Source organism: Xenopus laevis, chromosome 2L (assembly GCF_017654675.1).
Source record: "Xenopus laevis strain J_2021 chromosome 2L, Xenopus_laevis_v10.1, whole genome shotgun sequence".
Lineage (NCBI taxonomy): Eukaryota > Metazoa > Chordata > Amphibia > Anura > Pipidae > Xenopus > Xenopus laevis.
Window position 1 is genome coordinate 133,277,667 of NC_054373.1, and position 21,936 is coordinate 133,299,602.

At 36.6% G+C, this 21,936-nt stretch overlaps 1 protein-coding gene across 3 annotated transcripts in view; it reads left to right on the top strand.

Annotated features, from left to right (window-relative positions):
• dach1.L (dachshund family transcription factor 1 L homeolog) overlaps window positions 1-21,936 on the top strand; it is a 211,821-nt gene that overhangs the window by 110,786 nt on the left and 79,099 nt on the right. For all 3 annotated transcript variants that reach the window (XM_018247292.2, XM_018247293.2, XM_018247291.2), the window contains exon 3: window positions 7,516-7,674. In XM_018247292.2, the coding sequence (XP_018102781.1) occupies window positions 7,516-7,674 (159 nt within the window). The remainder of the gene's footprint in view (window positions 1-7,515; window positions 7,675-21,936) is intronic.

A 21,936-nucleotide genomic window follows, 5' to 3' on the forward strand; every position in this document is an offset into this window, starting at 1 on the left:
AGTAGGAACAGGTACCGGTACAGCTCTATTGCGCATGCGCCGAATGTCACGAAGTGAAATCGGAAAACTAGCACGAAAACTAAGAGCGATTCTGGGTTTCGCACAATTTTATTGAGTTAAATTTAGTTTTTTTGTTAATAATTAAGCTAAAGTCAGACATGGGAGTTTGTTTTTTTAAATAAAATATGTGATAAATTCAGATTCTATTAAATAACCCCTATACTCCTTTATAGCATTTGACATCATAGTTTAGTTGTTATTTATTTGGTCTGGGATAACACAACTTAAAATCTTGGACAATGATCAATGTTGATATTAATGAATCAGCCATTTGAAAGTTTTATCATAAATTGTCCGTTACTATTACACATATTTTCTAAAGCGCCAGCATATTCTACAGAGGATTACATAAAAACAACCAATAACTGATAAACTGATACAAGATATGGTCCAAAAGTTAATGCAATTTTAACTTTCACATATGGGTGAATATTTCCTTGTGGTATTAATCTTGCTTTTTAAGAAAGCAAAAAAAGTTGGCTCCAATGGTCCCTTGATCAGAAAATACTGTAACTGTGTCAGCCTGATAAAGTTAGAAATAAACTTATTGCTACTTGGTTTTTGTGAAGGTGGAGATAAAAGGAATAACTGACTTAAAATTCACACATGGCTGTAATTTAAGTTTTTTTTAAATTTCTATGCCCGGAAAAGTTGAAAGAAACTTTCAATGAAAGTTTATTAACTAGGCCAGTGCCTAAGGCTATAAAGGTTCATTTATTATCCGTTTTATTCCTTGCCTTTGTTCTGCTAGTAGTTTTTGACTAAACCTATTGCAAAATAATACTTCACCACATTAGACCTTTGGCCTTCTGCTTTATTAAGTCTGCCTTGATTAGATAAAGTAGCTATATATGAGTCTTCAGAAGTTTGCATATTAAATGTTTATTTTGAAGAATACCGTGTAGCTTTTTCTCTTAGAATGTGCTTATGTACTTTTATATGATGTTAAAAACATAAAATGTAAACTCTTATTTCACAAACAGCGTTTTGTATATATATTGTGATAGGGCACTGGCAAAAACAAATAGACGAATGCCTTTAGCACATAATGTTATTTCTGGCACAATATTTTAATGCAGCGGGGATTTAAAGATGAAATGCTGCACTGTATCAATGAGACAATTGCAACAGATAACAATCCTTGTGAGGAACAATTACACAACAGCAGTTGTACTGGAAAAGTGATGATTAAGATACATTTATAGTTTGGCCTCAAGAAGATGCTTGTCAGATTGCTTCAACCAGTCGACCCATTCACTTCCAGAACAGCTGATATTCCCATGGGTCATCACTCATTTGGACAGATCAGTACTTGTTAAAGCTCACTGAAGCTCACTTAAGATATAATTAATCCTCGTTGGAGGCAAAACAAGCCTATTGATTTTATTTAATGTTTAAATAATTTTTGTAGTAGACTTAAGGTATGTAGATCTAAAATACAAAAAGATTCCTTATCCCCCATGTCCCGAGCATACTGTATAAAAGTTCCTATACCTGTAATAATAATAATAATCTATGTTAATTCACCAAGGGGCACATTTACAAAGCTCGAGTGAAGGATTCGAATTAAAAAAACTTCGAATTTCGAAGTGTTTTTTTGGCTACTTCGACCATCGAATGGGCTACTTCGACCTTCGACTACGACTTCAACTATGAATCGAACGATTCGAACTAAAAATCGTTTGACTATTCGACCATTCGATAATCGAAGTACTGTCTCTTTAAGAAAAACTTCGACCCCCTAGTTCAGCAGCTAAAAGCTACCGAAGTCAATGTTAGCCTATGGGGAAGGTCCCCATAGGCTTGCCTGTGTTTTTTTGATCGAAGGATATTCCTTCGATCGTTGGATTAAAATCCTTCGAATCGTTCGATTCGGAGGATTTAATCGTTCGATCGAACGAATAATCCTTCGATCGTACGATCGTACGATTAGCGCTAAATCGTTCGACTTCGATATTCGAAGTCGAACGATTTTAGTTCCTAGTCGAATATCGAGGGTTAATTAACCCTCGATATTCGACCCTTAGTAAATCTGCCCCCAAGTGTATATTACACCACTCAGGTTGAAAAGTATGGGCAGATCAAATAATGCAGAATGTCCTAAATGTCATATGATAAATTCAGGATTTGTACATATGGTCTGGAATTGTTCTACCCATATTGACAAATACTGATCTGAAGTTATGCAATACTTGTCTGAACACCTGGCAATCCCTAGAGCTAAAACTCCTGAGGTATGCCTCTTGGGAATAGTGGATGAGTTAGTTCCTCATAACCATTACAGAAACTTAATGAGAGCAACTATGTTTATGCTAAGAAACTAATTATCATGAAATCGATGAGCCCTATGCCTCCTAGCCTGATGGAATGGATAGCACTTGTCAATAAAATTGTCCATTAATTAAACTGATATACTTGGCTAGAGGTTCCCCACTGAAATTGGATGCCCTGGTTTGATGTCAATCTAACACTAGACTTACCAGAAGAACCACCCAGTAGAAGCACCTTCCCTACTTTGATACCTCTATCGTGCTAGGAGATTTGCAATAAAATAAACAAGAATGGTATACTCTCTCTCTCTATATATACAGTATACCATTCTGTAATGGATAATACTGTATGGTTACCTTGACATACTAGTAATCTGCTGTCTACTAACTCTATCTGGAATGCTTGATGCTTGTTGTATGGTAAATATTGTTTGTAAAACAAAAATAAAAACATAAAAAAATGTTCTGTTCATCCCTTCACTTTCCTTTACTCAATTTTCCCTTAGCTATGGGTATGGATTGCTCTGCACAGGGAGTCTGATTTATCTACATATTTTTATATTGTAATATGAGTGTTAGCTGGCATTTTGCTTCATCTACTGGGGTAAAAAGTAGCATCATCACAAATTTTAATTAAACAGATTCCCCAGTGCTCAAATGAGAAATGCTAGAATGCCTCATTGAATTTGCCCAGTGATAACTCGAAGTCACTATCTCTCAGGAATGGTAAAAAAAACAAAACACTCACACCACAATCGTTTGTGTGAATAAAGTCTCAACTGGAATAGTGAAAAACATATTTAGAAGAGTGTAAGAGATTCCTCCACCATGCTCCTATGCAATTATGACAGAATCTATTAATTCAATAAGAAGACATAGGGGCAAATTCACTAAGATGCGAAGTTGCGCCAGGCGCAACTTCGCCGCACTTCGCCACACTTCGCCAGGCGTAGTTTCGCCAGGGCTCCGCAAATTCACTAAAATCTGAAGTTGCGCACAGGGGTAGCGTAAGGTTGCGAAGTTGCGCTAGCGTTGATTCGCTATATAAAGCGAATTTGCATACGGCGCGAAATTCAAATTTCAATGGAGGAACACGTATCTGCACTACAAATGCCTAGAAAACCTTCACTGTCTAGGTAAGTTGCCATGAGTCAGGAAATGTAGGGGGGAGGAAGGGGAGCCCCAAAAATTTTTCGATCTTTTTCCGCCTATCAGCCATCATGTAGAAAACACGGCAGCGTTTTTTGGGACTTAGAAAAAATTTTGACTTTTTTTGAAACAATCCCTATCTACTCTATTGCGCTTCGCCAGGTCTGAGGTGGCGAAGGAAGTCTAGCATAAAAGGTAGCGTTCACTACACTGCGCAAGTTAGTGAATTTGCGTAGTTTCGTCGCTAGCGAAGATTCGCCTGGCGTAAGGTTGCGAAGTAACACTAGCGAAACTACGCCAGCGTTAGTTAGTGAATTTGCGCAGTAGCGAAAATGCCAAATGCTAGCGAATTAACGCTAGCGTTCGGCGATTCGTGCCTTAGTGAATTTGCCCCGTAGTATCTATCCACATAAGTGGTTTAAAGGGACATGACTGCTTAAAAGTAAGCGGCTCTTTTTTTCAAATAGTATTTTTTATTTATGGTAAAAATGTTTCTTTGATTTTGTAACCAATGTGAAATCATTGTCACATCATACTGTAGTATATAACACTTTGGAACTTCAGGAACAAAAAAAAAGAAAAAAAAACTTTTGTTCCTGAAGACGGCTCCAGCGGTCGAGCCGAAACGTTGAGTAATAAAAGATTTTCTATTTTTGTATAAAGACCTGTTGGTGCGGTTTTTCTTTCTTGCTTTTATATATATATACAGTGGTGTGAAAAACTATTTGCCCCCTTCCTGATTTCTTATTCTTTTGCATGTTTGTCACACTTAAATGTTTCTGCTCATCAAAAACCGTTAACTATTAGTCAAAAATAACATAATTGAACACAAAATGCAGTTTTTAAATGAAGGTTTACGTTATTAAGGGAGAAAAAAAATCCAAATCTATATGGGCCTGTGTGAAAAAGTGATTGCCCCCCTTGTTAAAAAATAACTTAACTGTGGTTTATCACACCTGAGTTCAATTTCAAAGGTTGAACCTTCCCAGGAGTGGCCGGCCGACCAAAATTACCCCAAGAGCGCAGAGACAACTCATCCGAGAGGCCACAAAAGACCCCAGGACAACATCTAAAGAACTGCAGGCTCACTTGCCTCAATTAAGGTCAGTGTTCACGACTCCACCATAAGAAAGAGACTGGGCAAAAACGGCCTGCATGGCAGATTTCCAAGGCGCAAACCACTTTTAAGCAAAAAGAACATTAAGGCTCGTCTCAATTTTGCTAAAAAACATCTCAATGATTGCCAAGACTTTTGGGAAAATACCTTGTGGACCGACGAGACAAAAGTTGAACTTTTTGGAAGGTGCGTGTCCCGTTACATCTGGCGTAAAAGTAACACAGCATTTCAGAAAAAGAACATCATACCAACAGTAAAATATGGTGGTGGTAGTGTGATGGTCTGGGGTTGTTTTGCTGCTTCAGGACCTGGAAGACTTGCTGTGATAGATGGAACCATGAATTCTACTGTCTACCAAAAAATCCTGAAGGAGAATGTCCGGCCATCTGTTCATCAACTCAAGCTGAAGCGATCTTGGGTGCTGCAGCAGGACAATGACCCAAAACACACCAGCAAATCCACCTCTGAATGGCTGAAGAAAAACAAAATGAAGACTTTGGAGTGGCCTAGTCAAAGTCCTGACCTGAATCCTATTGAGATGTTGTGGCATGACCTTAAAAAGGCGGTTCATGCTAGAAAACCCTCAAATAAATTATGATATGAATGTAATATGAATTAATATGAATTACAACAATTCTGCAAAGATGAGTGGGCCAAAATTCCTCCAGAGCGCTGTAAAAGACTCGTTGCAAGTTATCGCAAACGCTTGATTGCAGTTATTGCTGCTAAGGGTGGCCCAACCAGTTATTAGGTTCAGGGGGCAATTACTTTTTCACACAGGTTTGGATTTCTTTTCTCCCTAAATAATAAAACCCCTCATTTAAAAACTGCATTTTGTGTTTACTTGTGTTATCTTTGACTAATAGTTAAATGTGTTTGATGATCAGAAACATTTTGTGTGACAAACATGCAAAAAAATAAGAAATCAGGAAGGGGGCAAATAGTTTTTCACACCACTGTGTATATATATATATATATATATATATATATATATATATATATATATATATATATATATATATATATATATATATATTTATTAAATGCTTGCTATTCTTTTTAGCTATTCTGCACTAGCTACAGTATTTAAAATGTTATTCCATTTAGTGGGCTGTCTTTGATGCATCACATTTGTTTATTGCAAATGTAATACTGCAAGAAATGGTGACCCAGAACATAAGAATTTATATGGGAAAAAAGTTAACATGAAAGAAAAGACTGGAAGAAAGGAAAATGTAGATTAGTGACAATGACAATGAATGTCCCGACTGTGTATTTAATTATAATTAATACACGTTGATCATTTTGCCCAGTACAAAATATCACTTTCAAAAACCTTCAACAAATGTTTATAATATACAACCTATAGGATATGTCAGTGTCTGATGGAACTTCATAGCTGGAAACAGGTTGTATCCCATGCTCTGTATCTCATGTTTCATGTTTGTATCAATTATGTACTGTAATACATTAGATTCAATTTGTTAACTATGAATTGTTAGTTTGCTGGTTTTTATATGACTCTCTAACTTTAAACAACATATTGATTCTATAAATAAGGCATTTTTGGCTTTTAGAATTAAATCAAGGTTTAAAATAATGATTCAGAGCTAAGCCTGAGAATTAAAGCCACAAGTTTGTTTTCCCTCCCCTTTAAGTTGGAATCAGATTGCTAATAGCTTGTCTTGAATAATGTCAATACTGTTTCGTCAAAGGTGTTGTAGAGATGTATTTCAAAAGCTTCTTCTCTGAATGCAATCTGAATGAGGCATGTTAACCATCATGGTCTTATCAGTCTCTATCTATTAATACTGCTAATCTTAAGAGCATTCCCATACCTCACTGGGGAGAATAATTAAGATGCAGAAAGATAATGGGAATGTGGTAGAAGTCATGTGGGATATATTCATTAAGATGTTTTTATTCCCTGATGTGCTACTACTACTTGAATAATACCTCCCAATGCCTTGACTGATTATGATCTAGAGCTTATACTATAGTATAGGCAACATCTATTATATAGGAAACATTCTGTTTTTACTTTGTTTTGACATTTTTTCATGTTAGTAGACAAAAGTCTTGATCAGCAGTTAACGTGATGTAGAGTGTCTACATTTTACCCTAGGAATGGATAGGGTTTCAAGTATTTCAACGCTCATTATATGTTGTGCATGAGCAGTATCAACTGACTAATGGAGTGAACTAGAATGACTACATATCATATTGCAAGTCATGATATGCTTAAGTGTAACACATGGATATTAAGTATGCAATGATTTTTAGTGATAGCATAAATGCGAATTACTAATGCCAGTTCACTTCCTGTAGTTATGGCCATTGTTTAAATTTAAAATAATCACATTTCACCTACCTAATCAGTGTATGGAAAGTCTTTAAATGAAATTTAAATTTTTCCACAAATTTAAAAAATTTGTGGTTTACCTATTTTTTTAAAGCTCTGAAAATTCGAGATTTATTAAGAACCAGGACAACCACTAATACAAAACTTTGCCCGGTAAAAGTTGTGGTTGAGGTTCTATGAAAGTCAATGGGAGCTACTCTGATCTTATTGGACCATTTTAAATCAATTTGGACTTTTAGAGGTTTTTGGATTTTTTTTTACTAAGATTTGTCTGGAAAAATACAATTTTTAGAGGTTTTCAAGGTATTCCTATTTTTTTTGGATTGTTCAGCGTACTTTTTTATTTTGATATTTTAATAAATTACATGGCATTTGTAGTTTTAGAGCCAGTGAGTTTAGTTGTGGTTTCAAAAACCACTAAAACCACAAAAATGAGACTGTTGATAAATAGTAACTAAATGTAACTATCTCAGTATAAAGTGATTTGTATATTTTCAACAAATTTTAATAGTTCTATTGAATATTTGTATTTTGAGTGCTTTTTTTGCCTTTTCCAGGTTTGACAGCAGCAGCTGCAGCAGCAGCAGCCGCAACTAATGCAGCAATAGCAGAAGCAATGAAGGTGAAAAAAATCAAGTTGGAAGCTATGACCAACTATCATGGCAATAACCAGCATGGAGCTGATTCTGACAATGGAGATCTCAATTCAAGTCTTGGTAAGTTTCTTTAGAGGCCAGCACGCATGATCTTCCATTGGCACAGTTTCAGTATGTCTTAACTATAATGCGATCCACATGTGAGTATGTGACAGTAAACTCTGCTCTGTTTTAGATTCCTTGTTAGTTAAACTTCTAATTTAAAAAAATCAGTCATTTTCTGGTTCTCAAAAAACACGCGACATATAAGAGCATTAGCTGCATTAGTTCTTTTCACAGATTAGGCAACCAACCATTTTTTTTCACACTGCACTAGAACAGCTGAGGTATCGGGGTTCATTCATAAACACTTAGCAAACCTGCAATCGTGCAGAAAACTAGTGTGACCAATCATCAGTCACCATTAGTCAATCAACTGCAGGTAAAATAAGGAGATTACATTTTTGTAGTCTATGATTGGATTGTTTCAGCTGATTGAAATACTATAAAGGAGTGTCACCATGGTTTAAGGTTACAAGTGGTGACTTTTTAGCTGCCTTTTTACAAATTTCCCCTAGCGGTGTGTAATTAGGCCAATAATGCATTTACACTGAAATATGTGGCATCAGCCGAAGAGGTTCCAATTTCTTATATTAAAAAAGTTCATTGCTTCTGTTTATCCTGCCGCTGCTAAGCTTTCTTATCTCTTCACTCTCATCATAAAACCAGTCACAGGCATTACCAAACAGCAATGAAGTAAATATTAATGAGCCTTTCACATAAAAGATAATCCTGCTTTGTCTTGTTGGACCCAGGCTCTGGGTTCTTAAAGCAATGCATGGCGGCTGTTTGCCAGAAAGATAAATAGAATTGTAATCTAAATGCATTGTTGTATACAAGGGAAAAAAATGGCAATATCCATTTAAGACATTTAAAAATATTCTCAACAATGTAATAGAGAATATTACACATTGGTTTCATCCAATAGTGAATAAAAAGTCTGCCATCATTATCTCTTTTGATGTGACTAACAATCTGAAATCAATTTGCTGATGATCAAAGAAAAGACATGGGAAACAAAACTATGCTGCATGTGAATGGTTTAGTAAATAAATCAGTGGGATAAAAATTGGTTAAAATACCGGAGCCAGGCTAAAGGGGTATTGTGCCTAAGATAAGAAACTCTTGTGCCCACTTCCCCTTGTTACCCTGCTGGTTTGCCACAACAGAACCGCTCAGGCATGTCCCTCTTCTGTCACCCCTAATTCTGGGGCTTATAATTACTGTAAACCTTGTTTTACTCTTCTTTCTTCAAAAGAGGCATGCTGGATATTGTAGTTTAGAAATATTTATTTACTATTAGACATCATTTGAGCTATCAGTATACAGAAAGAATGGAGTACAGAATTGGGATCCCTTATCCGGAAATTTTTTTTCCAGATAGCACCAAATTATGGGAGGTCCATCTCCCATAGAGTGCATTTTATGTAAATAATTATATTTTTTAATAATTTCCCTTCTCTCTGTAATATAGATGCGCAGAATCCAGGATTTGGTTCGGGATTCGGCCTCTTTCAGAACAATTTGGAGTTGGCTGAATCCAAGTGTCTGGCCAAACCAAATCAGAATCCTTAAAGTAAAAAAATAATAAAAATTTCAACCTTGCAGGCCTTCACCCTTATTAGGCCTCATTTGCATATGTACAGTAAATTAGGGCTCGGATTTGGTTCAGTATCCAGCCAAATCTTTCATGAAGGATTCAGGATTTCGGCCGAATCCCAAAAATGGTAGATTCAGTGCATCCCTACTCTGTAATATTAAAACAAAATCTTATACTCGATGGTAACTAACCTGCATGACTCAGCATTGGTGGCAAAACAATCCTATCAGATTTATTTAAGGTTTCAATGATTTTTAGACATAAGGTCAAATTATGGAAAACCTCAGTTTCCAAGCATTCTGGATAATAGATCCTGTACCTGTAATATCTATTTTTGTTTCAGGGAAAGCTCACTCACCTTAAATTAGAAAATGCAAATGTTATATATGAATCATTCCAATGGAATTGTAAATCTATCCATTAGTTATGAATGTTTGCTTTGCATATTGCTAATGCAAGGGAAAGTAAAATTAATAGAGCATATTATTACTCTAAATAAATATTACAAACACGGTGAACCTGCTAATGCTGTAAAACAAAGGTCAGGAAGGAATGGGAATGGGAAGCACAAAATGCTGCTAATAGATAATTATTTTAGCTCCCACATTACAATTTATTATGATAACCTTGAGCTCTCATTCTCTAATCCTAAAATTGTCATTTTAGCAGAGAAACCAGTTGTGAAATCCGTAATGGCCAGGAAAAATACAGACTTAGCAAAGGCACTTTTTTTTCATTCACAATCAATTGGATTCTTTTAGTTTAATATTTACTTGCTAAGATGAGATGTTAGTCTGTTTGGTGATAAACAGCCTGCTGCTGGCATCTGAAGGTGACCTGTCAGTTCATATGGACAAATCTCCTGCTTACTGAAATGTACAAAATAAATCATTAAAGCAGGCAGGTGCTCATTCCTAGATTTAAATCACCATAGATTTATGATTTGAATTAATGCTTCATTTGCTCATAGAAATAGATGCTGACAAAATGATATGCGCTAGCCATATCTGCCATACTTTAGGCATCCTAATCCTAATATTGATTGCAGGCATGTCTGCAATCTCTTCTTTATATCAAGTACATTCTAGTGACAGCTTGGATGATATCAGCTATATTCCTGATAAGACAAAGCAACCCTTGGCACCTGCATTTCGACAATATATTGTTATTATTTGGACCAGAAAAAAAAGCCTAACATACACAAAGATGACATTAAAAATGAAATGATAAATGTTACAGGCAGCCAATCACAGAATGATTTGTATACATTCAGTTACAGTGCCCACTTCCCATACCATAACCACACGCACACACAAAGATGGGCTTATAGAACCACTATGATTTATGTTTTTCTCTATAAAAGATACCCCTGTGTGAGTGGAGCAGATCCCTATACAACACTTTGTAACCCTGTGAACCTGAAATTAGATAACAACAGTGGCATTGCAATTTCAGACAATGGTGATCACTTTAGTAGCTTTCTTTTCTAATGTTTTGTTACTACTATGTAATGTTATTATTGTTTATTGTATTATTGTAAAATCCGAACTGATTAAGCACGAGTGGGAAAAGTCGCATAAAAGTTGCAGAAACTGAGACTTTTTCAAATTGTAGCTGGACTATTTTTTGTATTCTGCATTGTCACAGTTTTGTCGCACAATAAACCCTGAAAAAGTCACTTTTTTCGGAAATTTTTGCACCAAAAGCCAGATCTAAGAAAGATGCAGCTTCATAAAACATCCCCTTAATGAGCAGAGACAATTTAAAACAAGGATGAAGACAAGAGAGGCTTAAGCAGTTGGACCAGAGGAACAGAACAAAGAAGATCACTACTGGTTTTTATTGCCTTTTAGTTACATAGCACCAACATATTTTTGAGTACTTGACAATGGAATTCACAATCTAAGGTTTTCTATTACATAGACTAGGGTAGTTCCATTGATAGTCATTTAACTTTACTGTATGTTTTTAGAATGTGTGAGTTTAGCTACACAGACATGGTGAAAACATGCAAACTCATTGCAGATAGTTTCCTGGTGCTGCATACAGTTCACCATACTGCTGTATATAGCACCAACAATTTACACAAAATACAAATAAGGTATACAGAATGAAACAGCTACATTAAGCTACAATCGAAAGAGAAGGTGGAGGCTTTATTGGTAAGACATGGTGTTAATGAAACTTGGATGACTGTGTTAGTAGCCAGTGCTGTTGTAAGGCACTAGTCCGTGAAACTGAATGAAAAGGATAGTTAAAACATATCTACTTACAGAAAGTTAGCACCATGTGTTGCTGCCCATAGCAAGGAAGGAGCTAGCTGCCATATTAAACTTTCCTATTTTTTTTACCTAAACATTTGAAAAAAAATCAAATAAAGGCAGTTCAGATAGTGCTCTGGCAATCAACTTTTATTCTACAAGCTTATAGCTGGCTCCTGAAACAGGCAAACAGATAAAACAATAGGTAATGGCTTACTTACTAGGAAATGAGTTCATATCTATTCACAATGTGATCTCCGAACAGATGTCCAAGGAAAATGGCATTGTTTAAGCCACATTCATACATGAATGTTATTATTTTTTAAGGAAGTGAATCAATCATAAAGACATTAGAGTTTTGTGTGTTAAAACATAGGAAATACAGGACATCATAATTAGCTGGGATAATAGAACATAAACAACCTCAAAATGCTGAAAGGAAAGAGCTGCATGCTCACTACACATTCTCTATTTTCCCACACATTACCCTTTCAACATTTTACTTATAACAATGCACCATACTTCTATAGTTATGTACTATTATATTTACTGTATCGACTAGTTGGTGAGCTAATACTGCATATAGCACCAATGCCTGGTAACACTGCATACATATGTAGCGTTTTAGTAAATTGACACTACTGTGATAAATTTTAGCTACTTTCCATGTGGTGTGAAACCACAAATGAGACCCTCTTTACTCAGGGGTAAGCCCTTGCAGCAGGGTGGAGGCAGGGTGTAGTGTAACTGTAAAAGTGTGCCAATACATAAGCATTGGGCACCAGAGGTTCTTTTATGCTTAACAAAGAACAGTATTTATTTACAATAGCACAGATCCACAATGGAGCATATACACAGACAGCATAAAGGTAGCATATACTCACAGTACCATAATAGGCTGAATCCCTACAGGCCAGGAACACATCAGCAACGGGTTATGCAGCTTGTGAGGAAGTATTGTCCAGTTTTCAGGATCTCTTTAAGTGGCATCTAGGGGAATTCATCATCATCCCTAGTCTCAACACTTTGTTTGGGTCAGTAATACCCCGGGATCTTAATCCCTCTAATATCCTCATTGGAGCCTTAAGATGCTCAACTACATAACCTCTCTATGACTCCTAGAGTGATCTATAAAAGAGTATGCCTTCACTTTACTAGGGCCACTGCTCCTAGGATTCACTACCCATTCCCTTCCAGTCTGCTTGGTTGGGCTAAAGTAATGAACCCAGACCGCATGATTTTCAAGAACTTTATACTATGACACAGTGCCATCTAGCGTACACTGTGAGAACTATAGGGGTTACATAAGTACAAGGTCCCATTAGGACCCACTTAGGCGTCCATATTACTAGGGATGTGCCTGTCAATAATATGTGAGGGTGTCTAAATTTTCCCATCCCTACACATATAAGATAATTGTGAAATTTGATACAAAATGGACCATAGAATTTTTACTCCTTAAAACAGCCACTTTCTATATTAGGACACTTAGTCCAAAATTTAAGTAAAAGGGGTGTAGGGCTGGACTACACGGGAGCATTTGATTGATGACAGATAGCAATCTACAAGCCACATGTAGCTTCAGGTGTCTGTAAATATTATAACCAATAATAAAATTGAATATATATAGTGAATAAAGTACCCCCTCTTGTAAAATATAAGGGTATTATAAGTTACCGAGGAGTTTCATGACCATATATGTTTTTATACAGGTCATGGAACTCTTATGAGATCAGAATTTACATTACAGCATGAGGGGATCAGATTTTGGAGCAGCTACATGATCTGTCTGACAAAGTCTTTTGTGTAGTTAAGCCCTAGTTATGCCCTAGGAAATATACAGCGCATCAATAAAATAATTGGTGGGATTCAGATATATAATACACTACTGTATGCACACTAACACAAGCACTGTGGTCAGTTGAAAAACTGGCATATCTATTTCATTAGAATCTTTACAGGTATGGGATGTATTATCTGTAATATAGCCCAGACTGAGTGATACCATGGAGCCTATGCCCCATGGTATTTGTGTCAAAAGTGTCAGCTTGAAGTAGGTTGGGTTGGGGCACTTTTAAAGAAAAGAAGTTTGTGACCATATTACATTAAAATATTTTGTAATCCCCCCAGGAGCCACCTAACAAACAGGTTATTATCCTCCTATTTACATACTTCTTTATAGGGTCTTATATGTTGTTTATCATTTGAGCTTTATACTGTAATATAGTTGATATTGTTATTATGACAATGCATACTGGATACATAATGTATACATAATACTACAAGATTTTACTGTCCTGTATGTTATGTACAACTTTCTTGAATAAAAACAAGTTTAAAAAAAATAATATTTTGTAAAAAAAAAAACAGCTTACTTGTAAAGAAGGCTTAAAGGAGAGGTACACATTTTTAAACCATAGGGTCAAATGTATTAAAAATCATGGAAAACTGCACAGTCAGTGGGGAAAAAAATCTTATAGGAGCAGTAATTTTTTCAGAATTTTCGTGATTTCTTTTCCTGGATTTTGTATATTTTTATGGAAAATCATATATGTTCATATAAAGCTGCTGGAAAATTCTCAGGCAAATTGGAAATCACAATTTTCCTTGTACAATCACTGTAAATAAAGCAAGATTATGAACTTGAATGCTGTGGCATCTCTATTGGTTTTAGGTGGTGTCATTCATTTAATTATTTAATTATTGTAAATGAAGATAAATCACAGAAAAAAAATCTTGAACTGCTTCCAATTTTAATAAATCATCTCCATAGTATTACATCTGTCCCTTGTAAGACCAATAAAGCTGCAGTGTGTTGTTAGTAGGGATGTACCGAATCCAGGATTTGGTTCGGGATTCGGCCACTATTCACCTTTTTTCTGCAGGATTTGGATTCGGCTGAATCCAAGTGCCTGGCCAAACCAAATCAAAATCCAAAAAATCATGTGACTTTTCATCACATAAACAATTAATTCAAAATATTTTGACTCTTTTTTTTTACTCTCTTTCCCCGTTGTTCCCTAATTTACATTTGCAAAATAGGTTTCGGATTCAGTTCAGTATTCAGACAAATCTTTCACAAAGGATTCAGGATTCATACTCCTAAAATAGTGGATTAGGTGCATCCCTAGTTGTTAGAGCTCCCCTTTTAAATGCCTTGTATTGCAAGACTAATTAGCAATTAGCAATTTATTTCTAGTATTATTATGATTATTATTAATAACAAGCAGTTATACTCAACAGTGCCTGGATTTTGTGCAACAGCTGCATATATGTACAGGGCTAGAAAAAGAAGCAATTGTGGTTCACTGTTAAGGGTTCGGAAAGTTGCAAGTCAGCTCAAAGGAGAATTAAAAATAAATTCTCATTAGCAAGATTTTTCTATTAGTTACAGATTATTATACACATTTCCAGCCCTGCAGGTAAGCACACCTTTTTGAAGGGGAAAAGTGAATGCTTCTATAGTTACATCAACCTTGGCTTCATGTTGGTTAAGCACTTTTTATAATGAAAACACAACTTTTTCATGCTTTCAGGGGAAGGTCCTTGAGACCTTGAGAAATCAAATAAAAAGAAAGCGAGATTTCAGGCCACTGAGCACAGCTCTGCAGTTGCACATCTGATTCTCTGTCTTGGCAATGTTAATGAACCTAAAATCCTCCCAATAATTAGATGAGGGAATTGCTTATATTTTCAAACAGATGATGCTGTTGTAATGAAACGATTGACAGGGATTCAAGAAGTGTCTGCTGCAACAATATTTTCAATTTAAGGTTAAGTGATAATATACAGGTTTAAGGATATATTTTCAAACCGACATACATAAAAAAAACTTCAATTTAAAAATATATATAATTTTGCTAAAAGGGTCAGTGCAAATGTTATTTACGTTAACATTAGGATATATCCCATGCTAGCTTCTTAAATGCATGTAAATGTTGCTTTTTCTGTATTTTGTATGGTTACACTTATTTTTCTCGGGTCCCTAAAAAGGACGAAGACTCGAGAGATGTAGTCGGATTGAGTGCACAGCTGTAACTGCTGATGAGCTAATTGCTCCTTATCTCTCAGTCCCATTCATCTTCATTTTTTACCAATTACAGAGAATTATCTGTGTTCTCAGTTGGATATGAGAGTTAATCCTTTTTGGTTAAGCTGGCAGTGCTGTGAGCAGATTCTAAATAGTCGGGTGAAAAAGCCATCAGAAGCTTGCTCTGCAACAGTCTACAGTTCAATGACAATATTTCCAATTCATAATAGGTTTGGTATTAGTAAACCCTCAGCGCAGCAGGAATCCCACACACTGACAAGCAATAAAACACCACAGATAAGTATAAGAAAAGTTAAGGTCTAGGGCACATGGGGTGTTTTGACCTCTGCTGTGCTCAGGCAGATATAGTAGTGCTCAAAATGCCCCAATGCATATATATTATAATATAATATATATATATCAGAAATGCATTGCCTATGGCAGGTCTGGTGGTATAAAGGTGTTTTAGCATCATTGTTTTCCTCCTAAGTACAGCAGTAATCCAAACTCTCTGTAGGGCTCATTGGCTTGCAAGCATTACTGCAAAGTACTAAATTGGGCACAGAATTGAGTGCGTACTTTGCAACTTCCAACTAGTACCAATTCATGCTTTCAATGTGCTCTGATGATTTATGTGCACATTGACACAAGGGCACATTGGAATTATTAGGGGGTGGGGTGTCTGTGTTGTCAACTCCAGGACCCCCCACTGCAGTCTCAAGCTCTTCCATGTGCCACCTGCCTACACCTACCCCCCCCATATGCTGCGTTGCTTTCCTGCCGCAAACAGGGTTGGAATAGAGTTACCAAAGTTACTGGTGGGGAGCTGGGCTGGGCCAACAGGGCCCACAAGGGCTGGGGCTAACCGAGTTTTTTTTTTTCTCTGGTGTCCCACTGGTCCAGTACGACCCTGGAAGTGATGTCATTTGACAATAATGCAGTGAAAAAACATATATAACCAAAAACATATATAACCAAATAAGCATCTATAATGATGCATCTCGGTTGATGAATTAAGCATAGATATAAAATTATGCTGGAATTTGGGGCAAATGCTGCATTGTGGGTAACAAATATGGAGATTTGTGTTGTACTTGTTGCAGCTTGCACTGCATTTATAAATTTGCCCATAGGAACGCAGGGTGCAAGTGCATCCAGTCTCAGGACAGAAGTGCTCCTTGAATGAGCACTAAGGGATGCACTTTTGTGTCTCTTGCCCAGTGTTTTTATAAATGTCCACTTATGTGTGGTTAACCTAATAAGTAAATAAAAACAGTACAAGTAAAATGGGGCCTTACCTATTACTTCTTCAGTGTAAGCAAAGTGATCCTACATGTCTTTCCTACTGTACAAGTTAGTACACAGTGCCCAATGGCGGGTTTTTAGTACAGTACTGCACTCATAGCACTGCTACTTGCACCCTTCCCTTTATTATTCTTTTGCATAATAAGATTGTATTTTACACCTTGTTCTTTGTAACAGCAATTTTATTGGGATTTTACTGTGCTTTGACATTTTTAGAATATTAGTAATAAAGTCTATAGCTGTGTAACAGATCACTCCATTATATTGCAATGCTGCTATAATTGAATGATAGTAGAACAGGGAATTCATATCTTTACTGTTATACTATTATATGATTTGTTGTTCTTGGGGGTTACATTGATCATTATGACAAACATGGAGACAAAAAGGAACACCAAGAGCCCCAATAGTGTAATATGTTTTTACAAGGAGTAATGGTAGAGTAAACAAGTTAATACTCACAAACCAGGGTTACCGATAGGCAACCACTGTATAGGCAGGTGGGGAGATTATCCTGACCCCACTCAGGAATAGGACGTCGCTCTCTGTAGAAGAAGAAAATGGGGATGATACCCCTCCACTCGGGGTGGACTCGATATGGTAGTAAGACAAAACAGAGGCGCCTCTGGGCGCCTGGCGTGTTTATACAAAGACACTGTTGTTTTTGCTCCCGTTCCATATTGCCTGATGAAGCAGGAAATGCCTGCGAAACGCGTTGCAATACTGTTTTGTGAATAAACTATTATTGAAAATTACCACTTTAGTTGGTGTCTGCTTGGAGGAGGTAAGTTCATTACTACCTCCTTTGAATTACCCATTGGGTTTTTAAGTGCTTTTAGCTATTTTTATCCTTTTGGCGCCTCTGTTTTGTCTTACTACCATTATGACAAACATGTTTCTGATAGTACCAGGAATGCTACTAGTACTAATAATGATGAGAAGAATAACAATTAGGCCAACAACTGCACTGGTCAGACTTATGCTTTCCACCAGGCCTAATACCCAGAGAGCAGATGGTATAAGAAGCGATAAAGCTCAGCTGAGCATAATTATATCCAAGTAAACAGTCAGGGAGAGGAAAATCCACTAAACTGTCTTCATGAGAAGCAAGTTTCTAAAAGATAAGGGGCTCACAAATGGCATTAAATGACCATCTTCGCAAGAAGACAATGGACCAACTGAGAATAGGGAGTTATGAGTAATACTAGCCTCACACTTTGAGATTTGGTGTACAATCTGACCAGCTGTGTGTGGTGTCTTAAGGGTCCTTATATACAGGCCTATTTGACCTTCAAAAAATGCATGCTGTGCACGTTAAAACACATATACTGTATTTTTTTAAAACATAGCTAAGTGTAAATGTAAGTGTAAATGCAGGTAAATTTGAAATATCCTTAAAGGGATACTGTCATGGGAAAAAAAATATTTCAAAATGAATCAGTTAATAGTGATGCTCCAGCAGAATTCTGCACTGAAATCCATTTCTCAAAAGAGCAAACAGATTTTTTTATATTCAATTTTGAAATCTGACATGGGGCTAGACATATTGTCAATTTCCCAGCTGCCCCAAGTCATGTGACTTGTGCTCTGATAAAATTCAATCACTCTTTACTGCTGTACTGCAAGTTGGAGTGAAATCACCCCCCTCCCTTTTACCCCCCCCAGCAGCCAAACAAAAGAACAATGGGAAGGTAACCAGATAACAGCTCCCTAACACAAGATAACAGCTGCATGGTAGATCTAAGAACAACACTCAATAGTAAAAACCCATGTCTCACTGAGACACATTCAATTACATTGAGAAGGAAAAACAGCAGCCTGCCAGAAAGCATTTCTCTCCTAAAGTGCAGGCACAAGTCACATGACTTGGGGCAGCTGGGAAATTGACAAAATGTCTAGCCCCATGTCAGATTTCAAAATTGAATATAAAAAAATCTGTTTGCTCTTTTGAGAAATGTATTTCAGTGCAGAATTCTGCTAGAGTAGCACTATTAACTGATGCGTTTTGAAAAAAACATGTTTTCCGATGACAGGATCCCTTTAAATGTAGCCCCTGGCCTGCCTACCCTCAACCCACCCAGATCATAGCTTTTTCCCTTTCCCGATCTCCTCCCAATCCACCTTCTAGTTCACCTTCTAGTTCTCAGTTGCGTCATTGCTCTGCCCCTTTGATGTCACCCACTCCTTGTCACACCCCCATTTACATCATGACCTGCCCCCTTTTGTCACTGACCACAGCCAGCCGGTAAAAATATTTTTTCTGTATGCCCCAGCATTTAAACCTGCTTCTCAAATGCACAAAACATACCCATGTTTTCAAAAAGTTTCACAGTGCTGCATTTCAATGGACATTCTAGGAACAAAAAAAAAATAAGCAGCATGGGTACAAGGCTTCAGGGGCAAAATAAGAATATTTAGTAAAATTTCTGTTGCACTTTAACTTTTGCAGCACACTATTAAAATGAACAGCTATGGATCAGTTGTTAAAATGTAGAGTAAATATACAGTTAATCTCAGTTTAACTATACCTACTATATACAAGGACAATGTTTTTCAGCACCAAAATGCATATCAGGAACTAATTTTTTATATAAAGTGACCTTGAAAATTAATCTCCTGTATGCGCATCTCCTAGCGCTCATAAAATCAGCCATCTGCTGTCTAGTTCCCAACACACGTAAGAAGAGGGGGGAAAACACACCTTAAATTGAAGAATTTAACAGCCATAACCAAAAGGAAAAGAAAGAAAAAGCCTGGCTTTCTGTTTCGGCAGGTTTTCACGTCAACACAAACACCCACATCCATTCATTCACTGCTGAGAGAATTATACATCTGATAACAATTTGGAACGCTCTTATTAAAGTAGTGCGTTGAGTTCAATTTCAACAGTTTCGAATTAGACCAAATCCTAATGAAACAGATATGTTTTCCGTCACAAAGGGCTGATCTCTTATTTAATACAACGGCAGCCGAGTCTTGCCGACCAAGCCTGTAGCTCTATTTGTGTTTCACAGCATGATAAGTAAAGAGTGTTGATTTTCGAGAATCCCGCTGATGAAAGCTAATGGAATTATTACATCTTTATCCCCCCCTAAAAAAAAGAAGAAAAAAAAAACACAGAGTTGTTAGGTAATGTTCTTTTTATTGTTTTTTTTTTACAAAAGCTCAGTGGTTACAAAGCCTTTTCTTTCCCTTTGTGAAATCATTTTTCCTTTGGAAATGATATGCTATTATTTAATGTCGGCACAGCAAGTCGGAGAGTACCTAATAGCGAATGGATTGGAAGTGAAGTGCCTCCTGCTCACAGATATGGATCAGCTCTGTCACACGCTGTACCAGCTGTCATCTCAGCCATACTGCTGTGATTTAATTAGTCTGTTTATGTCCTTTCTAATAATATTTCCCTCTCTATGAAAGGGCAAATGCAACAGGGACTTTTTCCCTCTGTGGCTTTACAGACAGCGGAATGTGGCCTACATTTAATATTCTGAGATGAGGGATAGAATGGCCATTATCTGTCACTTCAAGCTGTTGATTAATTGTTCAGCCAAGAAGTGTTTTCTGCCTTCCTTGGGGTTATGCTTATGCCGCATGGGCTATGATCAAGTTAGAAATTAAAATACCTCAAATATTGATGGTTTTGTTGAAACATAGCAGCTAATGCAAACATTGGCCTTTTTGCACTTTATTTAGTCTTTCCGATTTTTCCAATATTGGCAAATTATATAATTTAACTTTTTTTGAAGTCTCTTTAGCCTTTTTTATTTGCACATGTTCCTATTTTGTTTAACCTTGATAGCTTCACCCACAGTATTATCTACTATACTGCATTACTGATAAAGTGTTTCTTTGAGAATTTGAGAAAGGCTAGAGTGGTAGCCGAAACGTTAGTCTACTGATAACAATAAAAATGTTTTAATTTTTATTCTAAGTCCTATGATTGCGACCCCCTTTTTTCTATATACACAGTATCGCTGTGGTTTTGCAATTGAGTGAGTGCCGGCATATCTGTGAACACACACACACACACACATATATATATATATATATATATATATATATATATACGTATATATATATAGTAAAATATACTGTAAATATATACTGTATATATTAATTAGCAACACAATAAAACAAGCATTCAGAGCATCAGAGTTATTGGCACAAGTGCCTCGCTTGCTGATAAGGAACATTCCTTTGTGGCACTGGCCGTTAGAGAATGCCATGCTTCCTCTGATAGTGATATTTTTGAGGCTTTATCAGTGAAATTAAACACCGCACTTAAAATATTTTGGTCAAGTTGTGATACATCTGTAGGCAACATATAAGTGTTAAACAAAATTAAACGTAAATCTGTGTTATTTATAGTTAGCACTTATCTCCCATCCCTCCAAGTGGATTTTAATGAATGATTTTTGTTATACCGTTCTGCTTGGGTTTGCTGTTATAAGTAGAAATTGCAAGAAAGTATCTTTTATCAGCTGAGGTGACATCTACAGTAGATAAAGAACAAACCAAGTGGGCCAAGTGTAGAAAACAGGGGCATAGCTCCATGATTATTGGCAATAATGCACCTAGCTTCCAATTGCTCCTTCACGTAAGGGTGGTACATGGGTGGCATGTGGTCATCCACAAGTACACTTCTTGCTAGTACATCATTTCACATATATTTGAAGGAGTATTTGTGGTCATATAGTGCATTGGCATCTCTGTCCTGATAAAGGCAGCCATTATTTACAGTTCTCCCATGTGCTCTATACTTTCACCAATTTATTGGAACAAAGGTGCAAACTTGCCAGTGTTTGTGGTAGAGTATTCTTGCTCTGATATAAAATATGCAAAAAAACATCCCAGGATCCTTTCTGTATCTGTGCACGTTTATATGCGACTCCATTAGATAATTTAATCGAATTAATTCAGTCTAACATTTTCAAAGCTGTAAAAAGGTAGTCATACACTTGTAAACCTTTCAAGCAGTAACATAACTAGTCTTCCTACCTTGGAGTGTCTCTTGGAAGCATCACCACTGCACTGATGACCCACAGGCCTCGTGGTGGGGTGGGTCCTGCCATATTTGCATATCCCCC